Genomic DNA, 25455 nt, shown 5'->3' with positions numbered 1-25455 from the left:
CCAATGAAATATAATACTACAGATGGATAAATGAATGAAGGGAGTCTGAAGTTCATTTATCTATCTGCAGTATTATATTTCATTGGCATGTACTCAGGAGCTAGCAACTAGGTAATGAAGTCAAGAATTCGAAGTCTGAAGCTAGTTTCTCAATTCCTCTTTTTCTTTTTGAGATATTCTGCATGGTGAACAAACAGAAAGCAAAGTGTAAAACCAGCCTTTCGCCTAGAAATGATAGAAGAGGCTGCTCAAGAAAGTCTTTACTGTAATTTGAGAATAGGAATGTGGACGAGACAGGTGTTGAACCTCGTTTCGTCTCGAAAACGTGATGAGACACACTTTATGGACTGTCTCATCTGAAATTTTTGAGAGGAAACTGTTCGTGCAATCTCGCGGATTGTCTAAAATGTCCCCAAAGAACTCTGATTACTTTTTTAAATTATTGTGGAGTAAACATTTGTTCTGAAAGAGCTATCGGTCCTGGAACCAATGCCAGGATTTATTACATAAAAACGCAGAAAATGCCTAAACTAAACAATCAATCTTTCGAAATCAAGCTTTGTTTGAACTGCTTAAACTAAATACGTAATTACCGTCGGTGTGAGCGGTCCCGGGTTCGATTCTCGATGAGGGCACTCGGAGGAAAAAGTGTGAAAAGCTTTTTCAGGCCAGCCATCCTGAATGAGATTTTCCTGTGTTTTCCTCATTCACACCAGGCAAATGCCGGGGTGGTACCTAACTTATACCAGGCCGCTTCCTTCGTTTCCCCAATCCTTTAATCCTTCCATTTCCCCGGATAGTGTGATCCCTGAGGGATGTCATCCCTTATACGTGACGGGCTAATATGGCCATAGATGCCGACAGCCCAGAAATCTAATTCCTAATCCTAATCCTAAATACGTAATTAATCTTTCGAAATCAAGCTTTATATGAATGTGCGTTGGAAGTAATCCTTGGTAAAATTTTTCGTACCACTAGTATACAGTATAATATATACGCTTGAAATTTCGTTTACACGAGATAGAGTGTTCGGATTGGTTAGTGTACGCTGCCAATACGTTAAGTGAATTAATTCGATACGGTAGTGCAAAAGCTGGGGATATCCACTTGCAACATAATAAACGTAATCATATCAAAATTATTTGTATAAAAGAATCTAACATTTACATCTTGATAACAATTTACGACTTCTTATATTCGAGCTTTACATATCTATCAGTCTTATTCTTATTTTTTACAAGAATAAGTCAGATATCAAAGGAAAACATTATATTTTGTATTATTTTGACGAAGAATACAAAATAATACAAGTAAACTAAGCAATGCTTTTGAGATTGTCTTTCTTTAGCTTAGTTTCTCATCTAAGTCAATGAAATAGTAACTAAATTCAAGATAATGTTCTTTCAGAATGAAGGACATATCGACAACACCACTGTTCCACTAATTGGAAATTTTTGAGTACTAAATAATTACCTAATAATTTTAGGATTAATTTTTAGTTTCGCATTGTTTCCTAAAATATATATAAAAGTGGGATTTGTGACTGATGAGCACCCAACTCAAACATCAAAATCTAAGCCAAGAAAAAAAATTGAAAAAAGAAAAGACCTCAAATTCGGACAATCCCATATAGCAGAACGATATTGATTACTCATTTGTCTGTTCATCGTCCTTGCCTTGTCCAACTGTTAGTTTTCGTCACAGCTTCTGAGATTTGTACGACGGCTGTCCACAAAGTAACAAGCGTTTTTAAATAAAAAGTAACAGCATGAACAAACCACATTGTATTATATATATATATATATATATATATATATATATATATATATATATATATATATATATATATATATATATATATATATATGTGTGTGTGTGTGTGTGTGTGTGTGTGTGTGTGTGTATGTATGTATGTATGTATAGATAGATAGATATAGATATATTTGAAAAGTACACCTTAAGCTATTTTTTCACATAATCACCATGCAAATTAAGGCACTTATCATACAATGCATAAGTTTTTCAGTACTGTCGCGGTAGAGATCTGCCGCCAGTCATGTCAACGACTGGCTTACACCGGTATGCAGTTCGACATCAGTCTCCGAGCGTTGTGCAGCGAGCCATGTCTTCATCGCTGGGAAGAGGTAGTAGTCGTTCGGCGTCAAATCCGGGCTGCATGGTGGGTGATCGAACACCTCCCATCCAAAACCATCCCAGAGCTTTCGGGTACGCTTATACGTGTGTGGACGTGCGTTTTCGTGAAAAAGCAACACCTTAGCGCTAAGTTTTCCCCGGCGCTTGCTTTAAATCACGCGCCTTAACTTTTTCCATGTTATAATCACGCTAACGCAATAACTCTCTGACATAATTGATGTACCACGTTCAAAAGGCTTGATTTTCAATTGTAGTGCGCATCGTAACACGTCACAGAAAGGACAATAAGAGCGTCATAGTCCTCACGCTACCACAGTTGGATGCGTATTGATTGTAGTAACGTTCTAATATCAATATGGCTCCTCTAGCTCCGCGCTCACTGCCAGTTTGTTAGTTTTTAAACAACCCTCGTACACAGTGTTCCGGATTTTCTAAGCTTAAAAGAAATATTTTTGGTTTATCTCGTATTAATTTTGTCTTTTCTCGAGAGACGAGACATTTTTAAACGAGAAAATAGAAACTGCAAAATATGACTTATCTTTACAAAACATAACAAATAATAATAGTTTCTTTAATTATTTTTCAGATTGAACCAATAAGAAGAATTATTGCTCGGAGATTCAACAGACAGATGTCGGCGTCAACGTCAAGCGTAAGTACAAATAAAGATAAAAAAAATTGTTGTGTCATTTATATGTTAGAAATTTTACCTTGGTTTTACAAAAGTTATATCTGTTTACAACAGGTACAGAGTTTGTTCAACTTATAGAACAACAAAAAATTCAAGAACTGGATAGGAACATTGCAGATGTTTAACCAAAATATCCTTAATATTCTCACTTAATGTTGTGTTTAGGATGACCAAATGTCCCGGAAATCTGGAATTGTTTCGGTGTCTGTATGTGTGTTTAACTATAAGTTAAGACATCCCTGGGCAAAATATTTGGGACGGTTCTCTCGTCTCGGTTTCTTTAGCTAATTGTGAAGTATTTTGACCCCACCTGATATCAATCTTGCAAAATGATTCATGATTTGAGGTATCATGATTGTTTGTTTTTCTCATCAAATATGGCATCACTGACTTATTTAAAAACACACATACACAGAACGCGCATTTTCAGGGAACTCTCGATTCAGCCTTTCTGCTTTCATTTGTAACAGGATACTTTACAGTCGGTGACGTCACGTGGAGGTATCACCAAGGATGTTATAAAATAGATGATCTGTCCATACCACAAAATTGTGAAGCCATACGTATCCTATAATTTTCTTACTTGTGAAAGGTTATTTCGGGTAATTTCTTCTCATTCCTGTTTGTACACCCATACGTGCAGCATGTATAATATAAATCTGAGGCAACGACTTAAATAAAAATAAAGTCAGATACATTAGATATCTACATACGAAGATCGCAATGTTTTGAGCCTACATATATGGCGGAAACTAGAGTAGCCAATCAGACATACCAATGATAGGTTATTTTCTTCGCTTCATTCAGTTAATAGAATGAAGATACATATGGGCAGACCCTCTATTTTATAACATCCTTGGGTATCGCAAGCAGTGACGACGCCAGCTTTAAGTTCTTAGGGGGGCAAAGGAGGGGCAGATACATTTTCGGGGGGGCGGCTATTTGCCATATCAAAAATGACATATTTATTACGTTTGACTGATTTTACGTTACATTGTGTATTTCGTTGCTGTTTTTATATTAGGCCTATATGATTATAAATTAAACTTATTTCAAGTAAAATGTGTAACTAACAAATAAGTAACGTCCGCACATGAAATATTTTTCAATGAAACTTTTGAAGACATAAATTGAAACACTTTCGCGTATGCTACAAGTAACACATTCCTCTAGTACTATATGGTACGTCTCTCTCTTTCTCTCTCTCTCTCTCTCTCTCTCTCCATATATATATATATATATATATATATATATATATATATATATATATATATATATATATATATAGAGAGAGAGAGAGAGAGAGAGAGAGAGAATTACGAGGAGCTGCTGGAAATGTCGTAGTTCAATCCAGAAGGAGTGTAGGTACTAGGTAGAAAAATGAAACCGTAGTTTAGAAAAACACATCTCTGTATGTACAAATACAAATTTTCATAATAATGAAATTCTTATTGTTTCTCAGGCCTCTGAAGTGATTATGTGTGCCCAAACAGCGAATTTCACGAACGTCCAGATCCTAACTGTTATAACATTTTTGTTCCACCAAGGAAAGTCACCGAAGTAAATTAATTAGGAAATCAGTGAAATACCACGGGACTCTTCTCCGTTATAGACAGTGGTGAAGAAGTGGCTTAGTATAAACGTGGCGATTTCTCAACAAATTATGCTTTACATCCAGGATGATTAAAAGCAATAACTCTTCCCAAAATGATGGATGCAATTTGTTACATTATTGAAAATTGCAGCATTGCAGCCAGTGGTGGATATAGTCCGGGGCCAGAGGGTCTAGGCCACCTCAGTTTTTGAGTGACAAAAATAATTTAAGCTATTATTTATATAGTTTATAAAGTGTATAGTAAACTCACGATATACTTATTATAGTCAGAGGTCTGGCTGCACCCAGCTTTCTCAGTTCTGGGCATTTCTTTGGAACTCGTCGGTAGCATAATTCAGAATGGCTTGGGTATGTGCAAGTTCTCGGCATAATGGGCTCTCAAAAAATCTGTCAGGAGAATTAAACAGTGGCGGCATTAAGAGAAGTCTTCTTCCAATTTGACTGTAATGCTGATCAATTTCGCTCACGAATAGTAACCATAGATGAAATATGGTTGTACCACTATGATCCTGAAACGAAACAACAGTCAGTGGAGTAGTAGCACTCATTTCTCCCTCGCCCCAAGAAGTTCAAGACAAGTAGGTTAAGAAACTGTTTGCAACATTCTTCTGGGATAAGTATGGAGAATACACTACCTCCGCAACGGTCAAATATGTAATCCAGAATCTCTACATTACTTACAAAACTAAAAGAAAAATTCAAAGTTCAACGCCGCGGAAAATGAAAAGAAAGGAATTCTGTTCCTTCAGGAGAATACACTTGTCCATCAAGCCCCTGCGAACACAATTGACATTGCATAATCTAGGATTTCAATGTCTAGATCATCATTCTTATTCCGCAGATTTAGCTCCGTCTAACTATTACGTGTACTTATTTCCCAAACTCAAATAACACATGAAAGGACGCCATTTTAGATCTTATAGGGGTAGTGCTACGAACAGTGGTGCGAGGAAATTTTCAGATTTTTTAACTTTTCTGCAAAAACTGGAACACTGCACAAGATAGTATATTGACTCTCGGGGAAGTGTAGAAGAAATAAAACTTCACCATTCCACGTGCACTCCTTCTGGGTTGGGCTACGAATTTTTCAGCAGTTCCTAGTCAATATGGTAGACGTCACGCCAGTACTTTGAAACAAAATAAGTAAGCGAGCACTAGTATATACCAATTACTAACGAAAGATAGCACTCTGACAATACGTTTTATTGGGAACCAATTTAATTCCATAAATTTATTATTATCATTTGCAGGAAGGGAAAAAACAACTCTTTTTATCCCCTTCAAAAAATTAAGCCCTGGAAGTTGCAAACTAAGCTGTTATAAGCACATCCTCTGAATATTGAAAGCCAAGAATAATGTTTCAGAAAAAAGAAGTATAGAACCTTTAAAAAAAACAAAATATGAAACTGAAAACTTCAAACCTGGATAAATACAAACAAGTTACGTAACTGGTTTTACCTTTCTTTTGTTTCCAATCGAAGTTGAAGTTGATCCAATGAGAAGAAAACAAGTCGACCAAATCTACTATTGTTCGCTAGGCACGATAATTAAAAATCATAAGAAAGAAGTATAACTAAAATTTACCTCAAAATGCGCTAAATTAGAAAACAGAAATATGCGTGTATACCCAGACGCTCAAAGAAGAAAGCTTGAGGACTAATCTGCCACTTAGTAAATGCATGGAAAGTAGACTACAATTTGACAATGAGATTGGTTATGATACTATTATAAAATACTACATGTAGAATATTTAAAGATTGTAGGAGTCTGGGGGGGCAGTCTAAGTGGCAGTCAGGGGGGCAGAAGTAGCTACTAGGGGGGCGCTCGCCCCCCTTGCCCCCCCTCTGGCGTCGTCACTGATCGCAAGGTATCGTTCAAGAGAACAAGTGAAATATTGCATATGCAATTATGCTAGTTGGTATACTGTTTCAAGATGGGCAGAAGTCCCTCCACATGACATCACGGACAGGAAGCCAATCAGAACGCTAAACGCGAACTGGAGCTACCTGTCATTTTATATACCTTGGCGCTTTTCATTCTTCACTTGTCATGGCAAGATTGCTTTCTCGTTCTTTCTACTAAGTTTTGTGTTTGTTGATAATTGCACAAGAGCATTTTCCTTCATGAAGATTTCAGTGGACAGATGATAGAAGCAGGCTGGAAGCTGGTACTTTATTTTTAGTGGTTCACGTTCTGTATATACATTTACAATATTGTAATGATTGTGCACGTGTCCCAAATACTTCGTCAAATGTGGCATGTTAAAGGATATATCAGATGCACCCTCTGTCATATTTGTGTTATTCTCTCCTGATCTGTATGTTTGTTTGCCTGATCTAGTTTCCGGCATAAATCGCACTCGGAAAAGGTAAAAGAAAAGAAGGGAGGAACAGTGAAATTCAGATTGATTTTGATACTGATCTTATCAGTGCCTGCTAAAAAGTTAATAAAAAGAGCGTCCCGTACAAAACTCCGGTGCCTATCATCATGTAATGATTTTATAGGTAGAGGCTAAATGACGATCCTTGCTAGTCTTTTCCCCTTCACCAATTTATTATAAAAATTGTTAAGTACAAATATATTTGATTACAAAGAGTAAAATAGTATTTATCTTGTTATTGACCAGATGAGAGGAAATAGGTGTTGCAGGGTGCCCCTTCGCTCAAGGCAGTCTCCAAGGCACCTGCTGGTTCTGGTGAATCTTAAAGGAAAGCCCCCTCAGCCCAAGGCAGCTTCGCGAGGCTTGGTTGTAGTAAGGATCCCTAGTCCAATGTGACCTCGGGTAAGGATAGGTGTATCCCTGGTCCAATGCGATCTCAGGGCAGGTGTTGGTTAGTTGATCAGTTGGTCGACTGATGCCAGGTCCCTCGATGGTCGGGCTTTTATCTGTCCTCTTCGGGTCCTTTCGTGAGGTCCGTTTTCTTTCGGCGTTCCTCGGTGTCTTTCGTGTCAGCTTCTCGTCTGCTACGCTCTTGAAAATTAATAACACGTGTTGTGTTGACATGTGCTTCTGTCGTGATGTTGAGATCCTTACAAAATAAACTGTGTGGACATTTATCAGTACAACGTAAAAACCTGTGTTACAATCAAAAGATAAGGGGTCTTGTGGAGAATCGTTCTGACGCGTGATTAGTGCCATTCTAAAGAGTTCAACTAACATATGTTTCCTGCAATAGTCAGGCCTTTAATACTATGCTATTTATACATCAAAACAACTTTGCATAAGGCCTAATAAGTTCAGGGGGGAAAAGTCATTAACTTGTGCTCCTTCTGCTTCTCTTTTAAATTAAATTAAAGTAACTGATATAATGTTCTAACCTAAGAGTGTTTATTTCCATTTTTGCAGTAATAAATAGAGGTATTTATAATTTTATTATGTGTATTTAGTTTGTTCACATTTTATTCCGCGAAGGAATGTAATAATTTTAAGAATTGGAAGGGATATCCTGTATTTTCGTTTCATGAATATAGTTCCTTTGCTGAAACTATACAAAATTGTTGCTTGTGATTCTCTAATATTCATTGAGAGAGGGAGTCAGTTCGATCATAACTGTGAATGTCGAATCTAATGAGTAAAATTGTCGAATCTCTCCAGTAGTGTTATTTTAAATCCTTTACCAACCCTTCTATGATTGGTATAGCAAGTTGACTTATTCTTAATAATAATACTATATTATTTTATCATTATTATAAAAGGAAAAGGTCTTAGTCTGTGACTAATGCTAATTCCTAATAGGTAGCAGTGATCGCTCTGTTACGTTCGCTGCCTACTTGCCTTTATTTGAAAACAGCTAGTGATGGTGCTGTACATGGATGTACTTCTCTGTTTATTTTAAAACACGGGCTAAATAAATGTGAATAGGTTTATATAAAATCCACAAGTATTTATTACATGTTAATTATAATACAATTTAATAACTAACATGTAAGCAATATGAACAAAATGTATAAATTACAGACAGTTATTGCCGTTTACTTTTAGGACAATGCAGTATTTAACCATTTCTACCACCAACCCACTTGGAGCATATTACCATTAACAGTAACCATCCGCAAGATAGTTGGTAGGTAAATTTTACAAAAAGAAAGAAAGAAGTTAAATTTAAGGAATTAGAAGTTTCAAGTAAGCCGATTTTACCCTACAGGGAGTCTATCGGTCATGAAAGTCACGAAAAATTTAAGAAATGAGAAAATGATCATGAAAGTCAAGGAGGTCAAGCCAAGTCATGACTTTTGGGTCATGATTTTTTTTTTTTTTTTTTTTTTTATCTGTACAAATAAGTAGAGACTGGAAACTTTTGTTCTATAAAATGTCAACATTCACCCCCAGAAATGTCTATGATTGGCTTTAGGCAGTACCAAATTGCAAGCAAAGCACACTTCTATTCAGAGGTGTAGCCAAGGGGGGCCCATTGGGGCCTGGCCCCACCAAATGGTTTCCTGGCCCCCCAAATGACCAGCTTTTATAACATCATAGAAAAATTATCTCGCTTCATTCATTTAAAAGTAACAAAGTTTATTGACAATTAATAATTTATGGTAAAATAGTATGGAGAAATATTGTTTTTCCATACCGATCGAAAAATAGTATAGTATCTCTTCCTTATACCGATCGAAAAATAGGATACTTTTTGTGACAGCAGATTACACAATTTACTGCTATTTATATTTGACAGTTTGAAGACAAACGTTTTAACAAGGTACTACAAATACGGTCATAAAACAAAGGTACTAAACTGATTTGTAAGTACAGTATATTTTTATATGCTTTAACAAGTGTTTTAAAAGACATAGAGGATGGAAAATTTGGTGAGAAACAATGCTTTTATTCAATTTGAATTTCATTCGCTCTCTCTTTTATTTCTACTCAGTGTGATAATTTTTTTTTTTTTTTTTTTTTTTTTTAGTCACGAATAATAAATAAATATTTTTGTCAGGAAACCGTAAAGAAATTAAGTGAAATTTCAAAGAAAATCAATCTTGTGTTGATAGGTTCTGTATACAAGGTCTTAAATTTAAATATAAAGGTAACCAAGAAAAGTTTTGTTGCTTTTTCACCCACCACCTTCGAACATCCATATGTCACCTAACCTGGAAGATCAAAACTAGTCCCCATCAGCATCGACGACCTTCTCAAAACGTTCTGGAAGGCCATGAAATCCATCGCGGTAGAACTTGGTGGACCGTGAAACGAAGGTGCATTTTGGACTTTTATTAGGAATTTGAACTGGCGTCCTCTAAGGTGATTGTCCAAAGAATGGAACAGGTGATAATCGGACGGTGCAATACCCGGGAAATATAGTGGTTGCAATATTGTTTCCCATCCAAGGCGGAAAATGGTGTCCTGAGTCATCCTAGTCACGTGGGATTTAGCGTTGTCCCGTAAACGAGGACCCATTTGCAATTCAGAAGTGATGGCTCTAGAGTTTTGAGTTTTTGTTGAGCACAGCTCAACTGCTGACACTACACAGTTGCATTCATACTCTGACCAGTTGGTAGCAGTTCCGGATGCATGATGCACCAAACACCAGAAGGACCTTCTTCTGGTACAGTGCTGGTTTCGGCTGTTTTGAAATCGGTTCATGGGATGCTAACCAATGATGACGGCGCCGTGGAGCTTCGTATAGGACACACTTTTTATCACATGTCAACGACCTATCCAGAAATGGCTCCGAAACAGTAAATAAACACAGGCGACTGCCGCGTTGCCCTCTGGCCCGGAGTCAAAATATGTGAGACCCATCGACCCAACTTGTAGTGCTTCACAAGTTGATGGATGTGCTGCCGAATGGTTTTTCCACACACTGAATTGTAGTCCCAGTTCCTCTTTGTACATGTGTTGGTATTCTGGCACGTGGTGTTTCCGGGTGTTTCGTCATCGTACCTTAAACTTGTTAAACCATCGCTGCAATGTCCGCGTCGTGACGACACTCTCACTAAAGACCTGGCATATCTTCTGTCCCGCTACAGCGGCGTTTGACCTCCATTTGAACTCGTTCAGCATACATGCTCTTATGACGCTCTGTGGATGTCCCATGTTCCCTCTGTCTTTACGGAAGTTCACGGTGTGTCTGAATTGCCACAACCAGGTAGTATGTTGGATATACCCACACCAACAACTGACGTTCGCCTTATCTCCACTCGCATTCAACTCACGGTGTGAGGTCCAATTGAACACAGACCTCCACGAAAAGAGACAGAACTTTCTTGGTTACCTTTATAGTTATGCACAAAAGTATAGCGTTTGGTCCCGGGCAGTAGTTCTTGATTAAGCATAATAAAAACTATGTTGAATATAATTTATGGATAATAATAATAATAATAATAATAATAATAATAATAATAATAATAATAATAATAATAAGAAGAAGAAGAAGAAGAAGAAGAAGAAGCTAAAATAGTGTTTTTAGTTTTCCAGAAGGAAACTAAAATTTTCCTTTCTTTCAGGCCTCAAAAACACTAGCAGCAACACATTTTTTGGCTTTGTACATTGTAGCTGCCCCCCCTCAAAAACGACGCCCCCCCCCACACACACACAAACCTGCTGGCTACATCCCTGCTTCTATTGCATACATGAATATTCGGCCTCATTCGCACCCAAATACGCTCTTGAGATTGCCCTTCAGTTGGCATTATTGAGCAGTGGCGATGCAAATCGCATCGCATCGCCAAAAGCACCTACACATCCAATTAGTTTATTCAACTGTGAGAAGATACCAGGCTTTTATAACTTCAGAAAACAGCCTTTAACAGTAAAGATAAGTGCTAAAGAATAAGTACTGTTATTCGTTTTTTGAGTGTTACGAAATTTTATGGTTTGGTACAGAAAAGGTCACAAAAAAGTCACGAAATTTCATTTTGGAATTTTGGTACACACCCTGACCTATAGCGTACAGGCTTGGAAGAATAGCTACGCATTATATTATTATTATTATTATTATTATTATTATTATTATTATTATTATTATTATTATTATTATATGTATTCATATGTCGCTAGAGGTCCTGTGCATCGTTGAAGCCAGCGATGCTTCCTCAAGGCAAGATGGCGCCGACTGAAGAAACATGTGGTCTATGCCTCAGACCATTTTTCGGTAAACAACTAATATTAGCATGTTGTTTGTGTAAAATTAGATTTCATGTAAAGAACTGTCTAAAATTTGGACGTATTGAATATGACATGTATTTCTTCAATGGTAAATCTACGTATAAATGTCAGAATTGCATTAGGAATAGAGATGAGAATGTGACCATTACTCCGACCACAACGAAGCAGTTTGGACCTCGAAAAGAAGATCAAAATCTGAATTCCGATGCTGAGATAAGTGAAGCTGAAGATACAGAAGAGAAATCAGATTCGATTTTAAGCCATAAAGAACACAACTGCTCTACTTGTTGTGTCGAAGTGAAAAATAAGCTATATGAGGTTTTAGTTATGTTAAGTGATATTAGTGAAAAATATGATTCCTTGAAGGCTGAACTGATATCGATGAAACAAGAAAATATAAAATTAAATGAGTTGCTATCAGCTAATAATAAAGCTCGTACATTTGCTGAAGTGATAAATAGTTCAATACCCTCTGATCAAAAAAAGGTGCAAGGTGATTCTATGAATGTCATGGTCAAGGACAATGAAGCACCCTCTAACAGTTTACAACAGGAAACAAGTGTTGGTGAATGGAAGCTGGTAACCAAACGCCTAAGGCGAAACAACCAAGAACTTCCGAGTGGAACAAAAACTACAACCTTATCTGACTCTGACAACAGGAATCGTAATACTTTAATGCAAGGAAAGAATGCCACGGGCAAACTGAAAGTAAACAAAAAAGGTCCTCGTACGTCTGCACTGTTTGTGACGAGACTCGATCCTAGTGTTTCGTGTAAAGATCTCTCTGCATTTGTGAAGGAAAGTGCTAATGTTAATGTTACTAAATGTGTACAGTTAAAAACAAAACACAGTAGTTACTCTTCGTTTTATGTAGCTGTAGAAGAAAATGATTTTGATTGTGTCTATAATCCAAATGTCTGGCCAGATGGTGTCTTATTTACTAAATTTATGGGTCGACTAAAGGAAGAAATTGTGTGCCATGAAGTAAGAGCTGAGAAGGTAGATAGTAAAGGTAAATAAATAGCATAAACTAATATAAAATAAGTATGACGCACTTGCGATTATATTATCAAAATGCTAATGGAATTAATACGAAAGAGAAGGTATTTATAGATGAAGTAAATTGTAATGACTTTGATATTTATTGTATCACTGAAACTTGGTTAAAAGAAAGGAATCAACACTTTGTACAATTATCAAATAATTACAATACTATACGTAAAGATAGAAACTTGGCACTAGTAAACAAGACTAAGGTTGGGGGCTGTATAGTTATCATAAAAAAGGAATATGCATATGAAATTATAACTCCCCCAAATGATATTCTTGATATTATTATAGTTAAAGTTTTAATCCCTGACAACAAGCTTGCATTATATTCCCCCTGACTTACCATTAAAGAATTTTATTAACTATTGTGAATGGTTAACCACTTTTCTAATAACAAGAAATTGTAACCTCATAGTTTTAGGTGATTTTAACGTAGGTGGAATAGATTGGGCTACTGGAACTATAACCACATATAACTACTACACTATGAAAAAAGCTGACAAAGTAATTGAACTAAGTAATATACTTAATCTAAAACAATTGAATAGGTCGTATGATCCTAATAGGAAAGATAAAGTTCTAGACCTGTTGCTAACCAACATGGATAATAGTTCCATTGTGTATGATGTCCCACCTTTAATAAAAATTGACCGCTTCCATCCACCTTTTGTTTTTGAATGGAAAATAATTAAAAGTAATAATAACAATCAAGACAATATCTCTAACCAAACAAAAGTTTTTGATTTTAAGAATGCTGACTTCTTAGGTGTATATCAGGGTATCAAGGCAGTTAATGAATTGAATATAGATACAATTGATATTAATACTATGACCAACAGTTTTTATGATAGGATATATAATGTTCTAGATACTTGTGTACCTAAGAAAGTAGTCATTAATCAACCTAAGTTTAAAGACCCCTGGATGAATAGGGAACTTAAAACTTTAATAAATAAGAAAACTAAATGTTTCGTCAAAGCAAGACAAACCAATGACAGTATGTGGTACCAAAGGTATTCTGCATTACGTAAAATTGTAAAAAAGAAATATATAGAAGCGAGAAAGGCCTATTATCTTAGTTTAGAAAACAGCATTGTTAGTGACAATAAGATATTCTGGAAAGTATTTAAAAACTCAGATGACAAAAAATTACCTAATGAAATGAAATATAATGATACAGTAGCTACTGCACAGACTGATGTTGTAGAGCTGTTTAAAGACATGTTCAGTGAAAATTTTAATTTGGGACTAAGTCATGTAAATGGCCATAACATGTATTCTACATTATCTATTTGTAGCGGAGATATAATTAATATACCTAATATTTCTGAATCGGATGTCCTTAGTGCAATTAAACAGATTAATGGAAGTACCTCTCCTGGTCCAGATAACATACCGTACTATATAATAAAAGCATGTGATACTGAGTTGTCATCCATTCTAGCAAATATATTCAATGAATCACTCAGATGTGGAGAGTTTCCATCGACATGGAAACAAGTATATATTGTACCTGTACATAAAACAGAAGATAAAAATAATATGAAAAATTATAGGCCAATCACATTAGTTAATGCATTTAGTAAGATATTTGAAATAATAATACACAACCATATATACTTTAATGTAAAAAATAAACTGACTGAATTTCAGCATGGGTTTTATAAAGGCAGATCAATTGTTACGAATCTTGTACACTTTACAGATTTTACGTACTTAGCTCTTAAAAATAGACTACAGGTTGACACTATATATATTGATATGTCAAAGGCTTTTGACTCTATAGAACATGGACTTCTAGTTCGTAAATTATCCAATGTTGGTCTATCTTCTCAGTATATTCGATGGTTCCAAAGTTATTTATCAAACAGAACATATAGAGTGAAAATTGGTCATGTAACTTCCAGTATTGGCTGTATAAAGAATGGTATACCTCAGGGATCTCCTTTAGGACCACTTCTTTTTTCATTATTTATTAATGACCTGACGGAAAAGGTTAAATTCTCAAATATATTATTATATGCTGATGATTTGAAGTTATTTAGAATAGTGAATAGCGAATACGATAAGTACTTACTCCAAAAAGACTTGGATAGTATTAGTATATGGTGTAAAAATAATCTACTGAAAATAAACTGTAATAAAACTAAGTTTATTTCATATACCAATAAGACGCAATACTATGTTAGCAAATATGTCATAGATGGAATATCCCTGCAGAAAGTTGAAAAGATTAAAGATCTAGGCATAATATTTGACATGAATATGAAATTCAATTATCATATTAATGACATAGTAAATAAAACACGAAAGACTATAGGGTTTGTTTTTAGACAGTGGCCTGAGTTTAAGAATGCAAATACATATGTCTACCTATTTAAGGTACTTGTAAGACCCAGATTAGAATTTGGTGCAATTATATGGAATAATATATCCACAACATTATGTAGCAAAATTGAATCGGTTGAAAAATGTTTCATTAGGCTATTGTGTAGAAATAAGAAAAAAAGATTACTACTCTCATAGTTATGATTACTGGAACAAATACTGGGGGTTGCAAGAATTACATGTAAGAAGAAAAATGATAGAGAAAAACTTTATTCAGAAAATTTTAGATAATAGATATAGTAGTGAATACTGCCTACATAATATAGGTATAAGGGTACCAACATATAATCTTAGAAGAGCATCAGAAGTGGTTCCCATGAATAAAAATTCTATAATCCTAAGAAAACTGACAAGTTCTTTTAATATATTATCGGGATAATTGTATTTATTGAACAGACGTATAGATTTTAATAGGTATGCATATTTTTTATAGTATATTTGTATATTTGACGGTATCCTTGTTTTAAGGACAATTTTAAGATAATTGACTAGCTATTTTAATGAAGAATGAAGTAATTATGTTTGTCCAGACAAGACACAAGTCATAAAATTATGTGTACATTATAGGATAAAGAATGACCTCCTATCGTCGAAACAAATGTATTATTAATATTAAAAGGAATATAAGATGTGTGTTATAACCCTTAGTTCTATGACTAAGTGCTGTATTTTTGCTATCTGGCTGTTCATGGCACTAAAAATAAATAAATATATTATTATTATTATTATTATTATTATTATTATTATTATTATTATTATTATTATTATTATTATTATTATTATTATATGTATTCATATGTCGCTAGAGGTCCTGTGCATCGTTGAAGCCAGCGATGCTTCCTGTTCCTAAGTTCAACCCCAAAACTATAGAAATAAGTCTCGAATGTTTGACAAAATACACACTAAACAATACGAGGAAGGATCAATATGTTTTCCGCCTAGAGTAGAAAGAAAAGAGATAAAATTTTCATTGTTTTTTTTTTTTTTATTTCTCAACGTAGTCTTCCTGGACCTCAATACACTTGACCAATCGATGTTCGAACATTTGCATATCCTTCAAAAAGAAACTTTCGTCGAGACTGTCAACATATTCCTCTATCGCACACGTGACATCATTATCACTGTCAAATCTCTTTGCCCGCAGCTGTCCCTTCAAGTTCGGAAATAGGTAAAAATCACTTGGGGTCAAGTCTGGTGAATAGGGTGGGTGATCCTTCAATTCGAAGCTAGCATTATGAATGACTGACATTGCAAATGTTGGCTTGCGGACCGCAGCATTGTCCTGATGGAAAAGCACTTTGCCTGACAACTTCTCTTCGTTTCTGGCTAAAGGTTTCACGCAAGCTTCGTATCAAGTTGCCGTAATAGTCACCTATGTGATGATCTGTCCACATGCCAAATAGTCAATGAATAAAATTCCTTTAGCATCCCAGAAGACTGATGCTTTTATCTTCCTAGCCCTGGGTACGACATTGATTTTACGAGTGCATGGGGAACCATGGTGTTTCCACTCCATAGATTATCGTTTCGTCTCCGGATCGAAATGATGGACTCAAGTCCCATCCATGGTCACAAATTGCTTGTAAACGTTTTCTGGATTACGCTTTATCCTGACTAAAACTTTTCGGGAACAAACCACTCGCTGCCTCTTCTGATCTATGGATAATATTCTTGGCACCCATCGAGAAGATAATTTTTTCATGTGTAGAACACCTACCAATATTGACTGCACTGTACTATATGATACGTTAGTCTCCTCTACGATTTTGCGTATAATAACTCTTTGATCAGCCGTAACCATATCATGGACCTTCTTTGCGTTTTCTTCATTCGTCGTTGTACATGCTTGACCGGCACGTGATGCGTCCATGGATGACTCTCTGCCAAGCTTGAATTCGTGACACCATTTCTTTACAGTTGAATATGATGGGGAAAATCATGGAACGTACTCACCAATTCTTCATGGATTTGCTTTGTGTATAGTTGTTTTTTCAATAGGAACTGTATCACTGTACTATACTCAGAAGGCTGCATTTTCAGCAAATGGCACAAAACGGTTGACTCACACGGTACGTGATGTTTGGGCGCCGCCGTTTGGGCGCGGACGTTTGGGCCCCGCCGTTTGGACACTGGACGTTTGGGCGCGAAGCCATTTGGGCGCCAGACGTTTGGGCGCGAGTTAAATTAAAAAGTCATTATGTTAGGCGCTGAGTACTAACTTCGAATCAAGATATCACAAGGTGTCTACTGTAGTGAAAATCCTTGAATTATACTTGATTTTGTTTTACATACTAGAAATACTGGAATTTCAAAATTCTAAAAACTGAATTAACAATTAAATTTTGTAAATTTAAGTTTCAACCGAAGTTAAGTATGCTTTTTGCTTGATAACTTTTCAAGCCAAAGGTAAGTAGACCAGACTAGATATGATTGACTGCATTACGTACATAGTGAGCCTATTCCATTAAAAAAACTTCTACTGTAGTTATGCAATAAGTGTGAATGTCAAACACATTTCTAGTAGCTAAATGACCAATGTACACTTAACTATTATTTTTCACTTTGAAATCATTTTTTTCCTTTCGCCACTTTCTTTAGTGCAGATTAAATGCTTACAATGGGACGAAAAAAAAAGTTAAGTTTTGATTTTTATTTTGGAATGTTAATAAAAAAAAAAGTGATACCAGAAATACAGCATACTACAGTTCCGAAACTCAATGTCTTAGACACCCTGTATTAACAGCTTTCCCTCAACTCGATTAGGATTTTTAGATTTCTGGGCTCTCGGCATGTAAGGCCATTTCGCCCGTCACGTTTGAGGGGGCACACTATCCGGGAAAAGGAGAGGAAGAAAGGATTGGGGAAAAAAGGAAGCGGCCTGGACCTATAAATTAGGTATCACGCCGGTATTTGCCAGATGTGAATGAGGAAAACCTCATTCAGGGTGGCCGGCCTGAAAGAGCGTGTTACACTTTTTCGACCGAGTGCCCCTACCGGGAATCGAACCCGGGACCGCTCGCGCAGAAGGCGAGGGCGTTAGCGACTACGCTACGCGGGGCCGCTTCTCTCAACTCGAGTGCGCGGAAATCTTTTATTCGTAGTTCTTTATTGGACTTACGGAAGAGAAGTGTTTGGCAAACGTAATACGAAAGAAAGCAAATTTTAATATTCATAAGTATGTAATTATTAACTTTTTTTAAAAAATATAAAAATTAAATCAATATGTTTTAAATAACATTAAGAAAATTATTAACAGTTCGTCTGACTCCTTCATTTCCTAGCTTTCTTATATAATACAAAAATTAGATCAACATTAGATCTGAAGTACAAGAATCGTGAACAAGCGAAAAATCAATCCATGACGAGGTTAGGCAACAAATGCCACAACCGCATAAAATATTTAATTTAGATGAATAAATAAGATAGAAAATAGATAGATAAATGAGGTGAGATAAAGATAGAAGTGTAGGAAATGTATATATCTTGATTCGCGCTTAGTTTTCAGTGTCTAGCTTACTTTATATTTCGTAAATTGTGATTTTTACTATGTACCTCGCGCCCAAACGTCTGGCGCCTAAACGGCTTCGCGCCCAAACGTCCGGCGCCCAAACGGCAGCGCCGAAACGTCCGCGCCCAAACGTCCTGTCCCGGACTCACATACCTGTATTTAGAACAGAAAATAATTTAGATACTTGAGATTTTACGTGTGCGCCTACTAAAGACTACAGCACAACATATTAAATTTTTGAGCCTAGATCATATTTCTAAGGGCATCAGGCCGATGATCCACCCTCGTACATATGTAAACTTGTAATATGGGATAGATTTCACCTTCTTATACTTGATATATTGAAACCCGAAATAATAGGGTTATTTCTACAAGTAGAAGGAAGGCACATACCAAGTTTCATTAAAATTGGCTGAGTTCTACAAGAACTATCTTGATATAGACTGACGGATTTATTATGCTTACACACACAAAAGTTGCATACGAGCACATCTTAATTTGATAGAAAAAAAGTTTGAAATTTTGGAAAACTTGTTCGAAATGATCACTTTGTTTATTTTTCACTTCTCTCAGATGGTTGCATATGTCAAATATCTGAGCAAAGATTGCAAGACTAACTTTTGCAGTGCACTGTTCTTTGTTTGCTTTCAAATGATCTATTGATTGCTGCGTGCTCGTTTAAAAACTTCGTGATTTTGGGATCCTCACAAGAAATATTTAGATGCGTTTAAATTTTGGCTAATTAGAGTTCACTCTCATTTTGAAATAAATGTGTGTAGCAATTTGAAAACATTACTGTTGAATTTTGATTGAACACAAATCAAAACCGCTTCAAATCTATGCAACCTAGGCCCGTCTTGCTGAAACCATTGCCAACGAATTGGACAACGTGTCCGACTTGAGTGGACAACGTTTCCGAGCCTATGCACACTTATTTTCCAGCCGGGACCGTTGTTGAACAAAAACAATAAAGCGTGACTCTTCGTCAGTAAATCGGGCCATCAGCTGAATCTTCTGCTGCAGTAAAAGTATCCTGACCTCCATTACTGTACTACAATCACCTCAGAAACAATGATTAAAATTAAATTTCAGGTTTCGTAAATCATAAAGCATAGATATTATTAACGTACGAGGGTGTTTCTGTTATTTCAACCTCCGTTAAGCATCAGAAGTGAACCTGATGACAGGCCTGTATCCGAGGGGTCCGGATACCCTAAATTTTTACTACCCTTCCTAAACGTTTCACGGTAGGCTCGCAAATGAACTATAATATGGTGATGTAGTATAATGTGGTTGGATCGGGCCCCTCCTAACTTCTACCGCTCCCCCCCCCTACATTTTTGGGTTGGCTACACGTGAGGTGGCGAACTGCGAATATACCAAATCTGTTTATTAGAGTTCGCACATTCCCGTTCTCTGCCGTTCAATAATTGTAGAGTAGTGAGCATCTAAACATATCGAATTGAATCAAAGCGCCTATCAAGGGTGAACTATGATATGTGATGTACTGTAATTCAATTACCCTGCTCAGCCCTTCATTTTCAACATTGTTCCTTAGTTTTGAGATAGTAGGTCATTTATTGAATTAAGGACCATGCCATTTTAGACAGGTCCGTGGGTAGAGGAGATTCAGCTCTTATGTGACCACTTTAAGTTAACTGAAACTTTCAGTTCTTTGGCAGTGTATGTGGGCCTAAAAATGTTCCTCTCCCTCGTATTACTGTTCGCACTACGGACCTAGTTCTAGATAGGTTACGTATGCGTCCTAATAGGTTTATAACTTATAAAGTTTCTGTATTTTCTTTCTACTTAAAAGTAACTGCAAGAACATATTAACTGCCATATGAGTTAAATTTAACATCCTGCAACTATACCCTCTAATACGTCCCTCATATACAATTCCTCAATGTCCCAACTATTTTTTTCCGCGGTAGCTTAGTGATAGAACGTTCACCTCTGGTTCATGGGGTCCCTGGTTCGATCCCAGCTCGTGACAAGTGAACTTTGTGATGAACAAACACCGTGCGCTTGGGTTTCCTCGGGGTTCTCCCGTTTCCTCCCACTTTCTTCATTTCACCATTTCATTCATTTCTCATCATCGTCGTCTTGTTTAGCCTAACCGGCATAAACGTAGGACGTAAAACGCTAAAATTTCATTTTATTTCACTTCCAACCAGTTTCTCTTCTTCTTAATAATATCTATACTTGTTCTTTCTTCCGCATCATTTCTACATAATTCACTTCATTCTTCTCCACACCTACATTTCGAAAGCTTTCAATATTATTGTCATCGTTTTTTGCGTAATGTCCATGTTACTGTATCATGCAGTACAATACCCCAAACGTAGCATTTTATGAGTCTTTTTTTTTTTCAACTGTTTATTCAAGGTCACACAAAAGAGTATTTTCTTCCTCTTAAAGGCTGCTTTCGCCATTCCTATTCACGCTTTAGTTTTAGCTTCACACTTCATATCATCACTAATAATACTATCCACGTATCGAAAACTAGTTTCTTGTTCTATTTCCCCTCTACTATTTCTACTTCTACATTTGACACCGATTGCCTCGTTCTGACCATCATGTCACGAAAAAGAGGGTGGGACGAAGCAAACTACAATTAGTAGACGATATTAAAACAGAAAATTCGTACATCAAGATGAAGAGATGAGCGGAAGGCCGCAGAGCATGGATACTTCTCAGCTGCGGCAAGTGACCTGACAGTAATGGGGGGTGGCTCAGTGGTAGAGCGTTCACCTCCCAGCTCGCGGCCCTGGTTCGATTCCAGCTCGCACCGTGTGGACCCTGTGGTGGACAAACAATGTGCTCGTGGGTTTTCTCGTGGTTCTCCCTTTTCCTCCCACTTTGTTCATTCCGCCATTTCATTCATTTCTCATCATCATCGTCTCCTTTAGCCTAACCGGCTTAACCGTGAGACGTAAAACTCAAAGATTTCATTTTCATTTTATTTCTGACTGTAATGGCAGAATACCTATAATGATGATGGCATTCTTTTAATATATAATTCGGTTGGGGGGAAGAAAAAAGGGGCCCGCGAGATTTTCACTGATTCTTCTAGTACTCAGCGAGAGAAATCGATTAGTGAAGGAATTTTCAAAATCGGCGCAGGCAAACATGAAGGAAATCTCATTTTCATATACCGGTTCAAAACAGGGAAGGAAAAATTTGTGGGCCCTTTTTTTCTTCCCCATTTTGAACCGGTACATGAAAATGCGATTTTCTCCATGTTTGCCTGCGCCGATTTTGAAAATACTTTCACTAATCGATTTCTCTCGTCGAGTACTACAAGAATCAGTTAAGATCTCGCATCCCCTTTTTTTCTTCCCCCAACCTATAATTCATATCTATATTAGCAAACATAGAACTCAATACTATTTTGTAGTTATCACATCTCAATATGTTTGAATTTCCGGGCATCTTATAACCGTAGACAGCAGTAATGTTCATTTAAATTTTGAATAACCACCAAGAGTTACCTCTGGCATAACGATTAACAATATCATCCCATAGGTTTAATAATGAGGTTGTTCAGATTAAAAGAAGAGTTTTGACACTTCAATGAAATCGGATTATGTATTCGTTATTGTTAGACGTTCAAAAGTAATATATCTTAATACAAAATAGAAATTTTCATAAAGTCAGTCTCGATATGCGTACAAGATACTGTGAAAGAATTGCTGCTATATTTATCATTGATGTGACAAGTTATTGTTGCAGAATTAAAAAGAGAAAGAAAAAAACCTAGCAAATTCAAAGGAAATGTATCTGCCAATAGTGAGTGAGCAATCTATAAATGACGATGTATGTTTATACGTGACAAGAACCAAGATTTATATCAAATTCCTAGCTGTCACGCACCTGTGAGGGTTTCCTTGACGACCAAAATACACATACATACACAAAACACAATGAGGTCTTGGTTCTAGTGACCTTCGGAACATCAACGTTGTTCATTGATCTTCATAGCTGTTGATGTCGCATTTTAATATAGTCTATAGACAAATAGAAATGGGCATGCACTAGACTTGTTTTCTATTTATAACACAAATCATTTTGACTATGGCTAATGATGTTAATAATTCCCCAATTGATAGCAAGCATCAGTTTTCTAGGCCACTGGTTCTCAACCTTTTTTGATTCACGAGACAATTTAGTGAACGTCTACGACATCGTGACACTGATATAGTTATTATTATTATTATTATTATTATTATTATTATTATTATTATTATTATTATTATTATTATTATTATTATTATTATTATTATTATTATTATAGTAAAACCGTCATCTTGTTCCCGCCCTTTGTCGCAGAAAAGTGTGTTGAATCTTTGATCTAACTTTTCTCTCTTTTTTTTTTTTTTCATTTTTGTCCTTCGTTCAATAAAAGTCCTACCATCCCTCTCGTTCACTCTGTTGTTCATCTGTTTGCAAAATTGCATTTTCTTCACAAGTGATGAGAAGACAAATAGACTTCTTACCCTCCTCCTCCCTCATGTTTTGGCCACCATCGAGGGTCAATATTTGTTCATATTGCTTTCCTTGAACCTCGGAGATCTGGGCTAACGGTCATGACACCCGCTTCTGAAAAACAAGAAATGAGATAAGAAATGACAAAGGAAGCAAGATCGGTTTTATTGCCACCGTGCCCTGGAGTTGGGCGTTAGCGTCACTGTTGCCAACTCGTGAGCGTGCAATTTCGCTAGTTCAGTTCTCTAAAGTCGCTAGAAGTCGCTAAAATCCTCCTTTCAAGTCGCTTAAAAAAAGTCGCTATATAATTTTCCAAAGCGATTAAAATAATTTAAATGTTTTCCATGTACAATGGAAGACTGGAGTATTTTTTCTTTGAAAAATATGATCATCTTTACAAAACCACTACACTAGGCACTCTGAAGAATACAAAATTAATAAATATAGCATTAAAAGTTATATTAAGAACAACCGCAGTTATATTAATATATACATCACACGCACTACATTGAACCAGAAAAGCACAATGTTCTTCAGCGCCATTGTCATTGCACGTACTGTGCGATGCAAGAGGTTACCAGCTATTACTCAACTCACCGCCTGCTACAAAGGCAGTGGTTCAACTACTTAGATACGAGAAATTCCCGGATTTGCAAACCCGCAGTGCAGAAGGGCATAATCCTCATAGCAGCGATGAATCCAACGAAGTAAGTCGCTCATAGTAGTAGACATGCAACCGAGTGTGTAAAAGTAATTATTAGTATCACAAACTGCAAAATTTTGGAACCTTTAATATAAATACAGAACAAAATATTTGAATTCCTAAATGTCGCTAGGTTTGTCGCTAAGCGCTAAATTAAAAAAAAAATCTCGTTAGACACTTCCAAAAGTCGTTAGTTCTAGCGACAAAGTGGTTAAATTGGCAACACTGGTTAGCACTCGTAGTTTTCAGGGAAAAAAATGAAATAATGAATATTTGAATGAAAGAACTTCGCCAAAATCATCAATGATCAAAATTTTGAACTGTGCCAAATTACACATAAAATGCACACAGATGGACATTACACACAAAATGCACACACAGAACAAAATTGCACATATTTTGTGTAATTACACACACATTGGCAACGCTGACAAGGAAACACCCATGGAGGAAAGAGTCAACCGACAGGCCCGTAGCCAGCCCAAAAATGTAGGGAGGGCGTAGAAGTTAGGGGGGCCAACCCAACAATATTATAGTTATCACCATATTATAGTTCATTTACAAGTCTACCGTGAAAATTTTAGGAGGGGCCAGCAAAAATGTAGGGGGGGCCGGCCCTCCTAAACCCTCCGTGGATACGGGTCTGTCAACCGAGTCTGAACCCCATAAAAAAAACCTTTCTAACTCAAAATTAATTTGTACACTTTCTCAATAAAACTATACTTGATGCAAGGAAATGATTGCTGTAGCATGAAAATTTGATCTTTCATTTTATCTGTACTCTTTCTCTTACAAAAACAATCTAGTTTTGTTATTTTTTAAAAATTTAGGTGGAAGTATTTTACAATTACTATCGTCTTTTCGGATGCAGAATAATACCCGTTCAATACTATATGGAATTAAAAAAATGAAATGAAATCTTTGAGTTTTACGTCCCACGATTATGTCGGTTAGGCTAAAGGAGACGGTGATGATGAGAAATGAATGAAATGGTGAAATGAAGAAAGTGGGAGAAGACCCACGAGCACGATGATCATCAACCACAAAGTCCACACGGTGGGAGCTGGGATCTAACCAGGGACCCCAAGCACCGGAGGTGAAAGCTGAACCACTGATGCCTCTTTCACATTATCCGGCGATTTGCCGGATCCTGTTCCGGCTGTTTGCCGAATCCGGTTTCGGCCCCTTTCATATTATCCGGCGTTTTGCCGTGGATGAAAAATATGCGAGCAGGGTTGCTGTGCAACTGAAGAAACAAAACTCAGTGACTCTTGTCGTGTTGTGGTGTAATGGACAGACGCAAAATGTGTTTTCTACTCGCCTTGTTAAGACACAGGCAGAAAAAAAAGTCAGAGACACATATGGGTTCACCCTTTTTTAGAGAAGCGGTACTTGAAGGAGATTTTTCTATACTGTTTCCACAATTAAGGGAAAACGAAGGAAAATTCTTTAATTACTTTCGTATGTCTATCGCATCTTTTGATGAGTTGTTGGATCGCGTACGGACCCAGCTGCAGAGGCAGAATTCAAAATTTAGGAACTGTATTCAACCTCCAGAAATGTTGGCTGTAACATTAAGATAAGATAATTTGTATTTTTTGTACACATAGATAACGTTAAATTTAATGTAATTGAATAGATGGTTGAAGAAAGGATCTGAGTCAATTTCGTATAGTCATAAGATATTGAACAAAAAACATGTTAAAACATTTCACTACAATATACGAGACGAAACACTCAACACAAGAAG

The 25455-nt window shown here is 36.4% G+C and overlaps 2 protein-coding genes across 10 annotated transcripts in view; one reads left to right on the top strand and one right to left on the bottom strand.

Moving 5' to 3' along the window:
- Window positions 1–25455, top strand: part of LOC145690740 (ninjurin-2-like) — a 343377-nt gene that overhangs the window by 5064 nt on the left and 312858 nt on the right. For all 9 annotated transcript variants that reach the window (XM_081765933.1, XM_081765925.1, XM_081765931.1 and 6 more), the window contains exon 2: window positions 2741–2806. In XM_081765933.1, coding sequence (XP_081622059.1) covers window positions 2741–2806 — 66 coding nt within the window. The remainder of the gene's footprint in view (window positions 1–2740; window positions 2807–25455) is intronic.
- LOC145690739 (uncharacterized) overlaps window positions 1–25455 on the bottom strand; it is a 197445-nt gene that overhangs the window by 165646 nt on the left and 6344 nt on the right. Inside the window, exon 2 of the mRNA XM_081765923.1 lies at window positions 23014–23116. The gene's annotated coding sequence lies outside the window, so the exon portion shown is untranslated. The remainder of the gene's footprint in view (window positions 1–23013; window positions 23117–25455) is intronic.

The sequence above is a fragment of the Thermobia domestica genome, chromosome 7 (genome assembly GCF_964235325.1).
Source record: "Thermobia domestica chromosome 7, izTheDome1.hap1.1, whole genome shotgun sequence".
NCBI classification, from domain to species: domain Eukaryota; kingdom Metazoa; phylum Arthropoda; class Insecta; order Zygentoma; family Lepismatidae; genus Thermobia; species Thermobia domestica.
This window is presented reverse-complemented; position numbering and strand designations above follow the sequence as displayed.